Source organism: Myxine glutinosa, chromosome 1 (genome assembly GCF_964187855.1).
Source record: "Myxine glutinosa chromosome 1, kmMyxGlut1.1, whole genome shotgun sequence".
Classification (NCBI taxonomy): Eukaryota; Metazoa; Chordata; class Myxini; order Myxiniformes; family Myxinidae; genus Myxine; species Myxine glutinosa.
In genome coordinates, this window is record NC_136261.1 from 372,418,631 (window position 1) to 372,438,189 (window position 19,559).

General features: G+C 42.7%; 1 protein-coding gene across 1 annotated transcript; it reads right to left on the reverse strand.

Moving 5' to 3' along the window:
- Positions 1-7,118: 7,118 nt before the first annotated feature.
- Positions 7,119-18,815, reverse strand: LOC144889537 (tripartite motif-containing protein 14-like). The gene is made up of 3 exons (XM_078770177.1): positions 18,287-18,815; positions 16,177-16,230; positions 7,119-7,763 (listed from the first exon to the last, which is right to left on the reverse strand). The coding sequence occupies exons 1-3, from the start codon at positions 18,378-18,380 to the stop codon at positions 7,234-7,236; spliced, it is 678 nt and encodes a 225-aa protein (XP_078626303.1). The 5' UTR covers positions 18,381-18,815; the 3' UTR covers positions 7,119-7,233.
- Between the last annotated feature and the right edge of the window lie 744 nt (positions 18,816-19,559).

A 19,559-nucleotide genomic window follows, 5' to 3' on the forward strand; every position in this document is an offset into this window, starting at 1 on the left:
TTGGATATTCGGGGTCTTATGGGTCTTCCAAGTCATTGGGGTCTTCTTTGTCCTTGGGGTCTTCTGGGTATTTTGGGTCCCCAAAGTCTTTTAGTTCCTTTAATGGCTTGGTGGTTAGGGGGCTAGCTTGGGATCCTAGGATCCTCAGTTCGAATCCCGGTCGATCGCTGAATTAACCCCGGGGTGGTTGACTCAGCCTGTCATCCTTCCGAGGTCGGCAAATTGAGTACCAGCTTGCTGGATGAATGATCACGGTGTGTACCCCGATTTAGAATAGGTACACCGTATCCCTGCGCATCGTAAGAGGCGACTAAGGGTTGGCGTCAGGAAGGGCATCCGGCCATAAAACATTGCCTCAAACAGGGCCCCATGAGGTCATGGGGCCTGCAAGGCCAACCCCCACTCTAGCGGGGAAAAATGGCCTTAAAACGATCATTCATTCATTCATTCAGCCGGTGGATGGTTTTTAAGTCGTGTTCAAAGGTTGCCCATTAACCCCTTCCCTCCCCCCACTCAAATCCCTCCAAAAGCGCTACTCAAAGCCTTTAAAACCTACCCTTATGTAGGGGAACACACACACACACACACACAACACACAACACACATTGTGTTTTTCTTGTAGATTTTTCATTATTAATCACTTATTTATTTTCTTTCACATTTGGACAATATCTCATGTACCTTTTGAGTTCGGAAGCTAATATTCGGACACCACAGTAACCAAGTGATTTGGCTCTAAATATTATTTTTGATTTATTGATTAATCAATTAATCGATTTATCAAATATTGATCCATGACAGTATCAAAGAAGAAGACGAGCATGTGGAAGGCAACGAAGAAGAAAAATAATAAGAAGAAGATTGCCTGGTTCTTCACCTAGTCCAGAAACTAGGAGAACCATCTCCACAGGATCACCTAAAGGTAATAACCAAATTAACCAAAATCTAATCGGATTGTTCTTGTCACCTTCCCAACTCATCCACCAAGTTTTGTCCCAATCCCTACATTACTTTTTGAGACATCATACTATATATCGTTTTTCGCCCCATCACTCTCGTGAAGAATCACTTTTAAAAACATTTTTTAAATCTCATATCCGGATTCGGATCTTCAGCAAAGTTCAATCGATTATTCTTTGTCACACACCCAACTTGTCCTCCAAGTTTCGTCTAAATCCATCAATCACTTTTGAGATATAGTGCTTTGTATCAGTTTAAGCCCTATCACTCAATGGTGAAGAATCACTTCGAAATTAAAAAAATTCTCATATCCGAATCCATATTCAGATCTTCAGCAAATCCGAATCGATTAGTCCTTCTCACACTCTCGACCTCTCCACCAAGTTTCGTCCAAATCCGTCGATAACCTTTTGAGATATCCTGCTCTATATCGTTTTAGCCCGATCACTCAATGGTGAAGAATCACTTCAATAATTCTCTGATCCGGATCTTCACCAAAATCTAATCATTTCGTCCTGCTCGCACTTCCAATCTCTCCACAAAATTTCCTCGGAATCCATCCACAACTTTTTGAGATATCTTCATCACATTTCTCAATCAAATGAGCAGGACTTATTCTCATTATTTAAATGAAACCTTAAGTACTGTTTAGTAAACTGTATCAAGTAGATGGACCTCTTCGTAAAGTTTTGAGACCAAACTTGATAGCCTGTGATGATTTTTCAGTGTGCACAGCCAAGGTATCGGCACACGCGCCAGGTTCTCGAGGTGCGTACTTGGACTCATCATCACTATGGACCCTGAGGCCACGAGGCCACCAGGCCACAGATAACTCCACGGCCCGACGGGTTATTAATCGCAGTCATATGAAAGGCCATAATCGTTCTGATCAAGTCCACAAGGCCTTGACCTCCTTTTTCCACGGGAAGACTCAGCAGTCCAGGACGAACCCAGTGTTTGCCGCTCCAAAGGAAGTCAACCATAATCCTCTGTAGGTTTTTCCCCAAACTTTCTAGGGGTTGCACCGTGTTGAAACGATGCCACAGAATGGATGCCAGCCACAAGATTGTTGAGCACTTTTCCTGTATGAAAGTTGAACACGCAAGCCTCTCCACTTCATCAGTCTTTGCTCAAAGGCATCCACCAACCACTCCCAGTTCTTCTTTTCCACATTTTCATTTCCAAGAAACACTCCCAGGTATTTAATACCTTCAAAACTCCATTTGAGCTGAAGTGGAAGGGAAGGCAAGGGTCCACTGGTCTGACCCGTCCACAAGGCCTGGCTTTTGCCCCAATTTACGACAGCTGTTGTCGCTTTGTTAAATAACTCCAAGTTCTCTTCAACCAAACCAACGTCTTTGGCATTTTTTTTTTAACCAAAACACAAACGTCGTCCGCATCGGCCGACACTTTCACTTCATGCTCTGCCAACACTTTTAAGCCCACAAAAAATTTCCGAAACACGATCGATAGCGGTTCAATACTCAAGACATGTAAAATACCAGACAGAGAGCGGCCCTGACGAATCCCCCTCTGAAAGTATCAGTTCATTATTGACTTTAAATAATGGATAAAGTTGATTGCATAACATTTTAATGTGAGCAACAAAAACACTTCCGAGACCAAACTTTTCCAGAACTATAAATAAACGCTTAAGCCAGTGGTGGCCTCCCCAGAAAAAAAATCAATTAGATCCTTTTGAATGCTGGTGATCAGAGCTTGAGGATGCTGGAGTGCGATGGCCTTATGCCATACGATTGATACCTCCAGGTTGTTTATCATGGTTACCAATGCCTTATGTGACAAGACATGGAGCATTCCTTTCCATTTTAATCGTTTCTGCTTCATGTTATCTCAGAAACCATCCCAGTTCTTTTGCATACAGCTTGAAGTTCCCAAATGGATGCCCAAGTATTGTTACGTTTGTGGGGGTAGATGATGGAATCCCATAGTAAAGGTAGGATTGTATAATTACAGCGTGGACTGTGGACGCATAGGAGAAATCTCGATGTATTTAAGGAGGGAAACTGTAGCTTAAGATTGTTTATGTGCCCTCACACGAGGGGTGAAGCAGTGATAATTAGTTAGGGATTAAGGTTAGTTTTCCCCATTATGTGATTTCTTTATCTGACTTTCCTTTTACGTTTTACATTTGCAAGGCTGGCGATGAAAATCTACTTTTAATGACAACAACCTTCCAATGCATGCTGACAGAACCCGAACATTGCCGATCGGACTAAGCCCAGCCTCGAAAGCACCCTAGGAAACAGGCCACGCCCCGGAGGGGCATGACTAGCCGAGAGGTTGTGGGCAGGGTGAAGTGGGAGGGACGTTGGGTGATTGGGTCTCAAGAGGAGGAAGAAGAGTGCGTCGCTTTCTCTTGGCTGGTTCTTGGTCGGTGAAGAAGGGACGATTTTGTTCTGATCATGGATGATTGTGTGCTGACTGTGTTGGGCACGTTTTGGGAAGCAAGGAGCTCTTTGCTGCGTCGGCAGTGTTTTGCACAAGGTTTTGGACGACTGCTGGGGTCTTGGAAGCAGAAGGCCGCATTGCACTTGACGGGAGAGAATCGAAAGGAGGCTGTCTAATTTGCTGGCCTCACGCTTGTAGTGCCTTCGACATGCGGCATTAGATGCCAACATTTTGGAGCACTTCCCGCACGACTGGCTACCCCAGTTTCAACAGCCACCAAGCTCCTAAAAGTACTCGTTGTGACGCCAAGTTAAGTGTCGGCTGAAGGGATTATATTTTGATTTTATCTTTAACTTGTGTGTTTTTGAGTGTGTGAGACCGCAAAATAGGATTTAGTTTCACCTCGGCCTTCATTTTATTTCTTGATTTATTTTCATTAAAACTTATTTTTTGAATTTCCTTGTCGTGTTTACTTGTTTGTGGTTTCAGAATAAACCCATGTGTTTCGTGAGATAAATACCTCACATCTCTTTCCTCTCGCGCACCTCAAAAATAACCACTATATATTCGGCTGGTCGCCTCAGAGTAAAACTGTCTCGGCTATTCATCCAAGGCTGGTCTTCACAGCTATGGACAGGACAGTATTTAAACCCATACATTTTCCATAACATTCCTCTTGGAAGAGTTGGGGGAACTGCGTGTGAAGACCGTTATGAGGAAAGGGTATCTGGGCACAGAGAAAGAGCTAAGCTCTTGTTACAGTTTACTCTTGCTGATGAAGCAACTTCAAATTTGGGGAAACAACGGGATAGCTCAAAAAACATCTTCCTGTTTTTTAACCACAACACACAAGTCGTCGCATACGCTGACTTAACAATTTTGAAATTGTTTGACAAGGACAACCCAGATAAGGTGGTACGAAGGAGAGCCAGTAAGGGTTCGATGGACAGTATCTCACTGAAAGGGTAAAGGATGACACAGACTGTTATTTACTTTTAGCAGCCATGATACATTGCTATATAAAAGTTTTATGCAAGAAATGAATTTTCTCCAAATCCTGCTCGAGTAAGAACTGCAAACAAAAATGAGTGATCCACACTGTCAAAGGCTTTCTCCTAACCCAAAACCCAAAACCCAAACCATGAGTAGTAACCCAAAACCATGAGACGCAGTTTGACCAATAGTAATCAAATCTCCAACCAAAAACAACACTGTCATAAATGGATCGTTCAGGTATACAATACGTTTAGTCATTTACAACTAAGAAAGAGATGACCTTCTTAAGACGCATTGCAAGCACTTTTGACACAATCTTGTAGTCAGTATTTAGCAATGACACAGGCCGCCAGTTTGTAATCTGCTGCAAATCCCCTTTCTTTGGAAGAAGACATAAGACAGCTCTCCTGCAGATAAGGGGCAATTGCCCCTGATCTAGGCTCTCATGAAAAGTCTCAATTAGAGCAGGACCCAGAAAATTCAAAAAAACTTTGGAGAATTCAGCAGGATGTCTGTCAAGTCCAGAGGCCTTGCCGTCTTTGAGTTGTTTTAATGCTGCAGTGAGCTCCTCAAGAGAAATGTCACATTCCAGTTGACGTTGCTGCTCTTCAGAAAGAGATGGGAGAAGTTCAATCATCTCATTTGCTGTCGTTTTAGATACAGTTCTTGGCATAAACAAGTTTGAGTAAAACTCTTGCATTCAGTATTCAATGTCACTCTGGCAAGTCAGTACACAATCGGACGAGCGTATACTCTGAATCTGCCGATAAGTGTTGGCGGCCTTCTGAATTTTGAAGAAATCTTTGTTTGGAGTCTCGAGTTTTATTCTGCTCATCCGCAGGTGAATCATTGCTCCAGCCGCACGCTCTTTGACCAGTTCGGCCAGAAGAGTCTTTTTTCCATCATCTGCTGATATTGGTCACTTCATATTCCATTACAATCATATGGTGATCAGAAAAGCCAGAAGGACATACACATGTTCTCCCAACCAGATTCACCATTCCTTGGTTCACGTACAATCTGTCCAGTCGGCCCATAGTTAACCAGTTTTTTGCACAGCACACCCATGTATATTGACGGGTGTTTGGCTTTTGTAATCGCCATACATCTCCAAGTTTGTATTTTTTCACAAGTTGTGCCAAGGACTTTGCACTGGGTGCATGTGGCTCAGGAGTGTTCCTGTCCAGTCGAGGGTTCAGTGTGCAGTTATAGTCTCCCCCCATACAAATTAAACTCGTCAAATCAACAGTGCTTAAATAATCCGCTAATTTTGGAAGAAATAGAGCCCTTTCAGCACTGTGACTGGGGCAATACAAATTAATAATGCTAACCTTTTGATTTCTGCTGATAAAATCCACAGCGATGAAGAAACCCTTACAAATCTCTCTGTAGTGATTCTCAGATGGTTGGAGACGAGGATGCAAGATTATTGCCACCCCCGCTTTAGCTTCTTCAACGGCACTGGAAAAAACATGGCACCCTTTAAACATTCTGTGCCACTCGTCTTCACAAGATTGGTGGGTGTATGTGTTTTGTAACCTGAAAATATCAATCTTTTCTTTCTGAAATAGTTGTAACACCTCGAGACACCGCATACAGCTGCGGCCTCCATTTATGTTGAGGGATGTTGCCTTCATTTGCTTTTTATGCCTCTGCCCCCGAAGGTGGCAGGAAGGATTATGTTTTCGGGTTGTCCATCCGTCCTTCCGTCCGTCCATACGGGCGAGACCTCGTTTATCCCAGCAACCATATGTCCGATTCAGACGAAACTTTCAGGATAGAAGTGACACCCATGCAGAATGTTTATATGATAATTGTGATGTCATAGGTCACGTGGTATGGTAGCCATCTTGGATTAAACGCAAATAATTAAAAAATATTTCTCGGAAACGACTGAATGGAAATGTTTTGAAACTTGGCACATTGTCAAGTACTCCCAATGGGCCATTTCGGGCCACACGTTGACTTCGACCAGAGAGGAAGTCCGCAAGCCATGCGTGGAGATTTCCATGGATATCACAGGAGGAGAGTTTGGTGAGCAGAGCGGGGTGCCAGACCGTATTGAAGGCACGTGATATACTCAAGGGAGACAGCTCTAATTTCCTGTTTGACATTGAGGACCTCCATCCATTGTTGAGACAGCAGTAGCAGCATGTCCAGAGTAGAATGACCTGGTCTGAATCCAAATTATTGATCGGAGATCAAGCCATTGGAGAAGAGGAAAGATTTGATATCCGAAGCAATGATGGATTGCATGACTTTGCTGATGATTGGGAGAAGGCTGGTTGGTCTGTAGTTGCAAGGATCTGTTATTGCACCTTTTTTGTGCAAAGCGGTAATGTTTGCTGATTTCCAAGATGCTGGCAGATGACCTTGAGCAAAAAAGAGGGTGAAGAGAACAGAGAGAGGGTGAGATAGAGCGGCAGAGCAGGATTTTAGGACCCGTGGGCTGATGCCGTCAGGTCCAGTTGCATAATCAGAGTTGAGGGTTGACAGAAACTTGTTGGTGGAGACGTTGGTGATGGAGTGTTGGTGGAGACGGTAATCTGACAGGATGAGGATGGAGTCTGATGTGATTCTTGGGGTTTTTTTCACTCCAACAATTCAGAAAACCACGTCCCATGACTTTTTCTCTCATCCCAAAATCATTAGACATACGTCATGCCCAGATATTGTTGTGAATATGTGAGGAATGTGAAGGAAATAAATGCATTTTCATCAAACACCAAATTAGAAAAACAATAAATGTATTTAATTTTATAAACTTTATTAACAAATCAACAATCAGATTGTAAATACATTGTTATAATCACAAAGCAAATAATCAGAAGGGAATGAACGAACACAATGGAATGAACAAAATCATTAAAACGAGCAAAACCGCACGGAGTCATCATCATCATAAACGCCAATCGCGGGTTTAACGGGGACCAGGAAGTTCCCCCTGAACACGTGCAGAACCTGCGAGTCCCGGAAACACGTAAACTCTCCCTCCTCACAATCCAACAAGAACCCAAACCGTTCAGGATCCCCCGGCATGGACAGGACATGGGTTCTTTGATTGTTGTGCCGTGTGTAGTATTTGTTTTCATATTTCCGTAAACACCAAGACTCGGGATTCCTTCCCAACCTGCACTCATTCCCTCCCCCTTTCCTCCCCATGGAGTTTAAACAGATTCCGATTCTCCACCGACTACTCGACCTCACATCGACCTCCCAGTAATGACGACCCGAGGAGAAACAATCAGAGGAAAGAACTTGTGACCAAAAATCAAACCGATCAGGATGTTCCGGGAACTGATTGTCGGTCTCGGTTCGAGTCGCCGTCCTGAGATCCCGGGAGATCTTGATCCGTCGATGTGCAGAGTTTGGGTCCAGACTCGGGGTCCGTCCATCTGTGGACACGACGCGGGGTCACAGACTTTGTCAGACAAACGGACAGAAACACAAATACATTAATCTCTTTTATAACATTTGAAATATTAAATACATTTTTAATTTCATCTTCTTTACGAAACACAATTCACCTTTCTGTACCTGGTTAGGAATCCCCGACCATCCTCTTGTTCCCATATAACAAAACCCTCCCCCGACCATCCTCTTGTTCCCATATAACAAAACCCTCCCCCGACCATCCTCTTGTTCCCATATAACAAAACCCTCCCCCGACCATCCTCTTGTTCCCATATAACAAAACCCTCCCCCGAACATCCTCTTGTTCCCATATAACAAAACCCTCCCCCGAACATCCTCTTGTTCCCATATAACAAAACCCTCCCCCGAACATCCGGTTATTTAATTTTCGCCTTCGTTCGATTTTCTTTTAAAATAAAAATAATGACGTTTCATGGAAATTGTAACATCTTGTGAATGGGTTATGGGGTAACATAAACCTGGTGTTACCTTAACGGTTAAGGTGGCGGGTTTAACATCTTAAGGTCCTGAGATTGAGCACCTGTCTTACCGTTAAAATAACACCTGGGCCCTGTTGCTGGAAGGATATCACATATTTATCCACTGGAGAGCTTCGAGCAACCGGGTCCAGGTGGGCTGATTCAACCTGTCATCCTTCCAAGGTGGACCAGGTGAGTACCAGCTTACTGGGAGTAATAAACCATTCGAGTATCCTGCGTCGGAGTGGCGACCTGGTCAGTACTGCACTCCTTAGCCAATGAAATGGCGTGAAAGGAATTTTATTGTTACCTCCAACCAACGAAGGTGGACCGAGGTTATGTTTTCTACCCTGTCTGTTTGTGTGCAGGATATCTCAGAAAGGTATGGACGGATTCGGACGAAATTCGGTGTACCGGTTGGGTAGGTGACAAGAAAGAATTGATTCGATTTTGGTGAAGATCCGGATCCGGATACGAGAATTATTTTCGGGATTCTTCTTCATTGATTGGTGGTGGTTCAGATGCAGCCTGTGGCTGTTTGGCTGCATCATTTTCTGGGGACAGGACGTGCACTGATGCAATGCCCCCATTACCAGTCGGCAGGTACTCATTTTGCCCACCTCAAAAGGATGACAGGCTGTGTCAGCCCACCTGGTGTTCAACATCATGGCAGGGGCTCAAACTCAGGACCCGAATATTTAAAGCCAGCCACCTTAACCGTGAAGCCAACACCAACCTCACCATTGAATGATCGGGCGAACAATGATATACAGCACGATGTCTCAAAAAGTTATGGACAGATTCGGACGAAACTTGGTGGATAAGTTGGGTGTGTGACAAGGAAGAGGTGATTCGATTTTGGTGAAGGTTCGAATCCGGATTCGATCAGTGAGATAAAAATGGAATAAATCACCCTGGTATGCCCTCTACCAGGTGAATGCACTCTACCAGAGGTATACAATCTACCAGGGGGTTGCCCCCTACCAGGTGGTTTGCCCTCTACCAGGGGTACGCACTCTACCAGGGGTACACACTCTACCAGGGGTATGCACTCTACCAGGGGTATGCACTCTACCAGGGGTATGCACCCTACCGGAAGTATGCACTCTACCAGGGGTATGCACTCTACCAGGGATATGCAATCTACCAGGGGTATGCCTTCTACCAGGGGTATGCACTCTACCAGGGGTATACAATCTACAAGGGGTATGCACTCTACCAGAGGCATACAATCTACCAGGGGTTTGCCCCTACCAGGGGTTTGCCCTCTACCAGGGGTATGCACTCTACCAGGGGTATTCACTCTACCAGGGGTATGCACCCTACCGGTAGTATGCACTCTACCAGGGGTATGCACTCTACCAGATGTATGCACTCTACCAGAGGTATGCAATTTACCAGGGGTATGCCTTCTACCAGGGGTATGCACTCTACCAGGGGTATGCAATATACCAGGGGTATGCACTCTACTAGATGTATGCAATCTACCAGGGGTATGCACTCTACCAGGGGTATGCACCCTACCGGAAGTATGCCCTCTACTGGAGGTATGCACTCAACCTGAGGTATACCATCTACTGGAGGTATTCACTCTACCAGGGTTATTCACTCTGATGGAGGTATGCACTCCACCAGAGGTATGCTGGAGGTATGGCCACTACCAAGAGTATACATACTGCCTAAGGTAGAAACTCTACCAGAGGTATGCACTCTGCCGGTGGTAATCCCACTACCGAGTGCCCTTGTAGTTATTACTGTTAACAGTGGCACTGCGTCTGCGGCACAGCCACACTTCCAGAAAATGATGCAACCAGCAGCCGAAGGCTGGATACGAAACAACAACAGAAGTAACATCTTGTGAATGAGTTGAAGTTATCCACTCATTTCATCTGGAGCTCACCGTGAAGTTACTGGAATCTCTTGTTTGATCTCACCATAAGGGGTTTCTTCTTCACCTGAAGTTATTGCAGTCGCGGGATTTGGGAAGTGGAGGGAGGGGGGCGGGTGGCGGGTGGGGGGGTGGAGGTGTGGCTGGATGTGGGAGTTAAGTTTTCCTTTTTCCAGAAACACAGCCGGTTATCTCATTTGTACTAAAGTTGTGGAGGTGAAATATTCCACCCTTTTTTGTGCCTCCACCGACCAAGTCACTGAAACCATTTTGTAATTGGGTTGTCCGTCCGGCTGTCCGTCCGTCCGCGACAACTAAAGAACGACTGAAGGGATCTTAGTCAAACTTTGTGCAGGTGTGTATAATAAGGTAAAGATTCAAAGATTCGATTTTGGGGTCAAGAGGTCAAAGGTCAGACGTCCGTCAGGTAAAATCTGTTACCGTGATAACTTGTGAACCAGTCATGGGATATTTATCAAATTTGGTACAAGTATAAATGATGCAAAGATAAAGTGATTAGATTTTGGCATCAAGAGGTCAAACGTCAGATGTCATGTCAGGTAAAAATGTGATATCCTGTGAACAGCTGAAGGTATTTGAATTAAACTTGGTAATAATGTGGGTGGAGGCATATCGGTCTGCGTTGTGACGTCTAGAGTGTCGTTCTTTTTATAATACATCGTGGAGGCTCGTGGAAGTGTGAGTGTGATTAACGAATCAGGACGTGACAGGACGCACAAGGAACAGTGGAGAGAGAGGGGGGAAACACCAATGGTCTAGTCTAGTTGAAGGCCAATATCGAGGGAGACTTGGATAAACAATGGGTATGGGGAGGAATGTGAGGCAGGAGTGGATGCAGAGGATGGACAAGGTGATCCAAGGTGTGGACAACATGGACACAGAAGGAAACTCTAAGGAGGTGAAGATGGAAATTTGGAAGGAGGAGGAACTGGGGTGGATAACGAGGACAGGAACGATCATGGTTTTGGATTGGGGACGATCGATTTTGGATTGAGATGTTGGTGGACAGGTGTCTTGAATACCTGGAGGGAAGAATGACATTGAAGAGAATGTGGAAGTTGGTTTCACAGGTGGAAAAACGAGGAATTAATGAATCGAACATGAAATGAAGGAATGCTTAGAGAAAACACGAAGGATGAAAAACTTTCTTGTTGGAAAGAATGAAATGCTCTTGTCCCGTATTCATGGAGATAATGTCCCGTTTATCATTATTATGCGAGTACTATATGCAATTCGAGAAGTGTTTGCTATTTACACAATCAAAGATTCACAAGTACAGTGCTGTACTGTATATTTGTTTACCGATTATGTTTTTGTTTGTAGAGGATTCTTAATCATTACAAAGCGAACTGGTCTTATTTAGTTTGTTTGTTTGTCTGTCTGTTGTCCGAATTCTTCACCGATCTTAATGAAAGTTAACCAACTGCTAAGGCTCGTCAAAGGTTATAAGCTTATTGTTTTTGAGGTCAAAAGGTCAAGGTCACAGCAACGTCATGTTTCCTGACATAATTTTTGCTCGATAACTTGGCACAGAGTCGTTGTTGAGAGACTTCCGGTTTGCATCACCACATTCTACTCCATCAGCACTTTGAAATCAGTCGATTTGCTCGATCACCTTTTGTCAGCCATGTTTTCAAGCGGTCAAGGTCAAACTTATCTAAAATGGTCAATTTACATCCGATTGACGTGAAATTTGAATAAGATTTGCAGATTTGGTCGCTGAATTCGTTTACCAAAATCAAAACGGGCTAAAACATCAAAGAAGATAAACCTGGAATGGCACTCGCTGGAACGCAGACACGCACCTGAGTTTACGTTTTGTATCCCACTGATGGGCCGATCTGCATTCGGACCTGAACCAAAATGTAATCGGGTTGTTCTTGTCACCTGCACAATCCGTCCACCGAGTTTTGTCTGAATCCGTCCATAACTTTGAGATATTGTGCTATATATCGTTTTTGTCCCGATCACTCAATGGTGAAGAATCACTTAAAATTGTCGTATCTGGATCTTGATTTGGATCTTCACGAAAATCAAATCAATTCGTCCTTGTAAAACACAGATTATGTCCACAAAATTTCGTCAGTATTCGCCCATAACCTTTTGATATATCCTGCTTACAGATAGACAAACGATCAGCCAGACAGACCAACGGGTGAAAACCTCACCTTCATCCACCTTTGGAGGTAGAGATAACAATCAATTTAGCTGTTTTTAAATGTTAACGGTTTCCATGACATCAATTTCACCCCATGACAATCAAATGGGATTTTTGTGATTTTATAACTCCCATATCTCAAATAGTACAGACAATAGTACAGAAATAGTACAGACAGATATCTACCATATAAACCACAGTGTCAGTTTGTGTGTTTGTACAGATGTCTATCCCCCTTCACAAGGGAAGGTTTTAAAGGCCAATCTTTTAAAACGAATGTGTTCACTACGGTCTATTTTTGAGGACAAAAAAAACATGAAAATCATTTTCCATGAAATAGTAATTGTCTCTTCAATTGGAGGTGTAGGTGGTGGCTTGCAAAACAAGCCTCAAGGGCGGTGTGCAGAAGCGTTTTTTAAAAATAACAATAAATACAAGGGGCAGGGAGGTGAAATTTGCTGCACCTGATGTGCAATGTGTGCAGAGTAAAACGAGTTTTCATTTACATCCGTAAGATGTCTAATAAATAAAAAAAGACATGAGTACACCTGACACTAGGCCGAGGCTTCAGACTTTGGCACGCTCACGAGGCTGCACCATTGAATAAATTGTTCCTACCCGTCATTTTTGACGAGCTTTTTACTCGTGTATAGATCAGAGAGTACGCTGGTACTTTCTATGTCGGGATGGCGCGGAAAAAAATGTCGGTCCCATCTGCTACATACAAAACTAAAGTTTGAGTATCCTCTTTAAAAAGTCGCTTCGGCTACATATGAGAGCCTACCTGGTCTGTTCACCTGATAATCAAGGCAGGGATCACTTTTGAGTTCTCCAGACCATGGCCAAGGCAAAAAAAGCAAGGACAAAATAGATCAGTCAAATTCATCTTGAATTCCGGGAATTCATCTTGTCGTTCATAATAATCGTCTTCAGACGGCATATTTCTGAGTTGCCTCTGCATCAATGGCAATGATTCGGCGACCATCCGACAGAATTTTACTTCCTGTGACATCCTTTGGTATTATAATTCTAATAGCTTGAAATGATTCCACGAAAAGTACATAAAACTACATTCCTTTGCAAAAGAATAGGACCAGGGTAGGCGTGGCTGTGACAGCCAATCAGCTTGATGGAGGCGGGGCCGCTAGACATATTTGCCTCAGTGTCGGCGTTGTGCGTGATAATGTGGAATCAAATGATATCAGCAGAAATATCATGCCTCAGGAAATGCCTTGTTTTTCAGTGTTACATTTATGAAAATAATATAATAGCTACAAACCGGAACCGCACACGGGACACGTGATCACGAACCCTCCAGTCACAGGTCAAGGCAAAAGCGAACCCCATGATCAATAACCATCTCCAGTCACGGTTTCTCGGCGGCAGATTCGCTACATCGGCGCATCACTGATGCTGTCTTATTGAACAGCCTGAACAAGGGATCCACTCGAACTCTGAATTGAATAAATATTTGAATTGACATTTCGTGTTCCTTTCATCTTTGTTTTGGCATACTGCATTGACTGGACTGGTCAATGGTCAATTAATTGATATTTAAATACTAGTACCCGACTGCAAAGCCGCAATGAGCCGGCGAAGCCAAAGCCTCTTGCCACTATTTTACCCATCACTATGGCATCAGTAGGTTAGGTAGTTGGCAGTAGGTAGGTGTAGTAGGTATCGTAGGTGAAGTAGGTACCGTAGGTGTAGTAGGTGTAGTAGGCACCATTTGCATTCTCTTGAGATTAAAATTGATAAAATGTACTTCTTGATTAATTCGGTGAATTCCGTCTCAACTTCGGATATTTCTGGCCGTGAAAAACTATCCCCTACGGCCGCGAGATTTCTAAAAAATAATTATTCGTCAATTTTAGAATATTTGACGCCGTTTTCACCCTCCGAAACGTGTAATAAGCTTTTAAAAAATATTTTTCAAATGCTCGAATCTCTTTGGTTCCGGTGTTTGGTGACGATTTTCGTTGAAGATAACGAGGTTGGTCTTAACGTATTTTAATTACAAATTAGAGGTTCATTAGATTGTGAATCAAAGAACGACGGGTGAAACAAACTCCTATTGAACTTTTTCGCAATTGTTTTATGCAAACTTCCGCATCCAGTCGATGGCGGCCTCCATTGGATGATTTGGTTTTAGAAATATTTTTTCAAATGCTCGAATCTCATTGGGTCCGGTGTTTGGTGACGCGTTTCGTTGAAGATAACCAGGCCCGTGCGGGCCGAGGTTGGTCTTAAAGTATTTTAATAATAAATTAGAGGTGCATAAGATTGTGAATCAAACAAAGATGGGTGAAAGAAACTCCTATGGAACGTTTTCAATTTGTTATGCATACTTACGCATCCGCAAGATGGCGGCCTCCATTGAGCTTCGGAATTCTCAAGCCAAGGGAAACAGCATAATCTGGTTTTCGACATAATACGTACGCGTTTATTGACAACACCGGCTTCACCGGCTATAAAGATCCTAGTTTCCCTACTCGATCAAACCTTAACCTTGCTATGCGCATGCTCAGATAAAAAAGTGTGTCACGTGTACAGTGTGTTTGACTAACGTCTTTCTGTTTAATAAGTTTTATTGACACTTCAAGTCAGCAAAACAGTAAAAACCAGACAGTGTCTTCCATCTGGCCGTGCATAAATACCTCATTATGGGTTGTGAAATTAAGATCGTGCATAATTAAGATCATGGGTTATGTAAGGCAATATAGGAACACGTGTAGTGTTTGACATTGCTGACCAAGATGTCTTGGCACTTTTGCTCCAATATTGGGTATCCTCTGGCCTCTAAAGGTGTTTTTTTTAATATTGGGTATCCTCTGAGTACCATACCATTGTGTTATTCCACGTTGTAAAAAAAATTACAGAAACAAGTGAATAAAAAAAATTATACGAAATAAAAAAAAGCAATGCAGGGATGACTAACTACAGTCTAAAAAAAGGCCGAAACAAGATTTGGATGATGTTGGTTTAGACTTTAGAGAGTAGCTGACAATATTGCCATCACATTACAATCCCGACATCACTGCCTCCAGACTATTGTCTCGGGATAGGCCAAGCTAAAAGTATGAGAAGTTCAAATATTTCATTTCTGCATAAGTATAAGAAGCTCCTATAAAATTTCAGGGACTTCTTGCAACTTCAGTTGTCTCTCCTACTTTTCTTTTTTTATCAACTTTGAGTAACCAATCACAAATGCAGATAATTATAGAATGCTGTTATTGGAGATGTCCATGCAGTTTGTAAGAAGTTGATGATCATGAACTGATATAACATTCTACTCAGGCTGATAATTTGTAGAGTCTCAGTATGTGGCTACACTACAAGTAATCAAGTAATGCTGCAACCAGTGGAGTGTTTGTGGCAGATTGAATCAATTAATTGATTAAGTGTAAATGAGGCAGTGATGTAAGGATTGCCTGTTTACTGAGAATGGCCAAACAGATGTTGATCTTCACAAGCACATGATCAGATGAAAATGCATTCTTTGTTTGAAATTAGTTTTGGTGATGCATTATCTGTTTGAAATTTCTTTATATTTTTTCCTTCATAACTTTTGAGAAAAATTTTAAAAGTGAACTTTTGAAATACAAGAAAGCTTTAACTATGTTGAACAAACAAACCATGCAAGAGAGAAAAGAAACAAGTGTATCAGAATGAATAAAAAAGGGAAACAAAATCAAAGGAAAGGGAAGGAATTAAAGTCAAGAAAGTGGGAATTTTGAAAGATCATGGAAAAAGAGAAAAACCAAAGAAAGACAATGAATTTCCTCGTTAAATATCATTCTTTTCAATCCCTTCACCCTACATGTCCCATTGCCCTTCATTTCACTTACAAAGTCTTCTCAAGCTGCTCTGGTCCAGCTCAGACATTTGGAGCTCCACTGGCTCTGTTGAAAGAAGGAAAATAAAGCAACATCACAATCAATGTGGACACCCTGCTGTTTATTTATACAGTAAATATTTTTTGCTTTAAGGAACAATTTATAAACATGAACAGATTTGAACAATGTGTGAATGCTAACGAGGCCTTTCCCGCATGTGCTGTGTGTGAATTTTCAGGGACTTGCTTCTGCTCATCAAGGCACTTTTAACCTGCCGCTGCTCGGGAGAAGTGTGTAACTCAAATAGTCTTTTAAAACATGATTTTCAGCATTTAAACGAGTGGCAAATCATAGATGATTAACCCTAATTGTTTTGCTCCTGGATGAAAATCAGACTCCTGGAAAAATAGGAAATACGAGAAATATCTGTGGATGAGACTGAGAGGTGTTTAGTTCTGTTCATTTCCTGTGAATACAAGTGAGCTGGGGATACACACAAAAATACACACACACACACACACACACACACACACACACACACACACACACACACACACACACACACACACGCCTTACCTTCAAGCAATAAATGCAAAAATCAAGTATAATTTATCTTGCCCCGTCCCCCTGGAAACAGGAAAAAGGAAACAAAGAAAATATATTAATACCAGCCCTCACAGCTCCAAAATCTCGTTTGGTCTTTTCCTCTATGAAGCAGGTTCTAATCAAGGATTTGCCTGTACTTGGCTCCATTCAATGTTCCCTCTGTCCTTACAAGTCTCCCAGTCCCTGCCACTGAAAAGCATCCCCACAGCATGATGCTGCCACCACCGTTTTTCACAGTAGGGATGGTGTTAGATAGGTGATGAGCTGTGCTCTGTTTCCGCCAGAAATAGCGCTTTGCATTCAGGCCGAAGAGTTCAATTGTCGTCTCATCAGACCACAGAATATTTTGCCTCACTCGCAGAGTCTTTCACATATCGTTTTGAAAATTCCAGGCATGCTGACATGTGCATTTTTCTCAGGAGTGGCTTTGTCTGGCTTCACAAATCCAGCCATAAAGCCTAGATTTGTGAAGTGCTGCAGACTCTTATCCTTCCAGCAGGTTCTCCCATCTCAGCCAAGGAAATATCGTTCGGTCACAGTGGTCATTGGGTTATTGTTTACCTCCTCGACCAAGGTGCTTCTTGCCCAGTTGATCAGTTTGGTCGAACATAACTTTCAACATTCTAGAAATTGCTTGATACCCTTCCTCAGATGGACGCCTCCTCACAATTCTATCTCAGAGTTATACGGACATTTCCTTGGACTTTATGGTAGTTTCTTCTCTGACATTCACTGTCAACTGTGGGACCTTGTATAGAAAGATGTGTTTCTTTCTAATATCATTTCCAATCAATTGAGCTCCATTAGCTCTGTTTGAAACGTGCCATGTTTGTTTTTTAATTTAACATTTTTTTGTCAATGCACTAATTGTATTTTATAAACTTTTATCTTGTATGCAATCTTTGATTGAAAATTATGAATATGTATGCATGTGCAATTCAGCCATTCGCTGCCAGACATGCTTTCGACAAACCATTTTGATTGATTGATTGAATTGGCCATAGTGGATTCCAATTAAGTTGAACATCCATCTTAAGGATGATCAAAGGAAATTGGATGCACCTCAGCTCAATTTGGAGTGTCATAGGAAAAGTATTGAATACTTGTTGACTCGAGACATTTCAGCTTTTCATTTTAAATTATTTTGTGAAAGGAAATTCTAAAAAAATTAATTCCACATTATGGGGGTATTATGTGTAGATCATTGACCAAAAAAATCTACATTTTATCCATTTTTAATTCAGGCCATAACACAACAAAATGTGAAAAAGTCGAGGGGTGTGAACACTTTCTGAATCATGAAGGCCCCGGATGTACGGTATCCTTTAAGGTGCCCCAAACACCGCTAAGGTGCCCCAACAGATTATGTCCTTTTGAAAGTTGTGTATGAGAGGAAGACAATGATCTTTGTCATTTATATACTTTTAACTTTTCTATTATCCTTCCTGGTTCTCTCGCATCTCATTTTCCCCAAAGAATTATTCTCCTTACAAAATAGCACATTTTTGTCACTCACTCATTATATTCTTCAGAAAGATCTCATGGAGTTCAATGAATGAGCCCAGATTCTTCTCCTCCTTGGAGAAGTCCAACACTGTGGGTTGTGCCATCTTCAGAGATTGAAAATGTGACACCGACTCGAGCCTTGGTATGAAAAAAGAAAAAACTTCAGGAAGGTCAGGGGGTCATTGGAGTAGAAAAAGGTTTGTAAAATGATATTATAAAAGCCTCAAATATAGAAGATATCGATAAACTACTCTCAGCGGTCCTTCGATTGTGCTCCAATTACTTTCGTTCTCTCAGTTTTCCCAGTCATTTCACCACATACTTCCTTGTTTAAAATCTCAACTCAAAAAAAAATAAATATATATTTCCTTCTCTGTTCTTATTCGTTGTTCTTATTCGTTTATTCGTTGTTCTTATTCGTTCGTTCATTCTTCGACCACGTGTTTCACCCCCATTTCCCCAGATAGTTTTCACTGCTCAATTTAAAAATGTTTAAACTTTCCCCTGAAGTACTGTATTCTGTCGTATATTGTAACACCTTTTTCTTCTTCTTTAAAAGGATGCTTTCAACTTGCTCACCAAATGTATTATTTCCAAAAATTTTTTCCATCTATTACAGTGTCTCTTTCATACATTCCCTAAACTCACCTGCACTCCACCCCCCCCCCCCCCTCCAGCATCCTTAAACGTATTTTTGACTCAAAGGTCACAAGAAACTCATTTTGCAATAAATGTTCGTTTCCCATTACTCGTACACTTTCTAAAATCCAATCTCACCCCTCCCCTCCAAATCTTCCCCATCACCCCTCCCCTCCAAATCTTCCCCCTTTCCCCTCCCCTCCAAATCTTCCCCATCACCCATCTCTTTCAAATCTTCCCCCTCCCCTCCAAATCTTCCCCCTCCCCTCCAAATCTTCCCCATCACCCATCCCTTTAAAATCTTCCCCCTTGCCCCTCCCCTCCAAATCCTTCCCATCACCCATCCCTTTCAAATCCCACCCTTGCCCCTTCCCTCCTAAACTCCCCCCACACCCCTCCCCTCCTAGACTCTCCCTCACTCCTCCCCTCCTAGACTCCCCCCTCACTGCTCCCCTCCAAATCTCCCCCATCTCCCATCCCTTTCAAATCCCCCCCTTGTCCCTTCCCTCCTAAACTCTCCCCTAACCCCTCCCCTCATAAAGTCCCCCCTCACTCCTCCCCTTCAAACCTCCCCCCTCTCTCCCCTCCTCCTCAAAGCATCCTCCCCGCTTCTACCCCCTTCCAACTCTCACCTTCATCTCCCC

Coding starts and splice junctions, on each gene's coding strand:
- LOC144889537 (XM_078770177.1), bottom strand. CDS start 18,380: ATGGCACAACCCACAGTGTTGGACTTCTCCAAGGAGGAGAAGAATCTG. Junction 16,231..18,286: donor CTTTCTGAAGAATATAATGA/GTGAGTGACAAA, acceptor TTCTTTCAACAG/AGCCAGTGGAGCTCCAAATG. Junction 7,764..16,176: donor GAGCAGCTTGAGAAGACTTT/GTAAGTGAAATG, acceptor TCGTGTCCACAG/ATGGACGGACCCCGAGTCTG.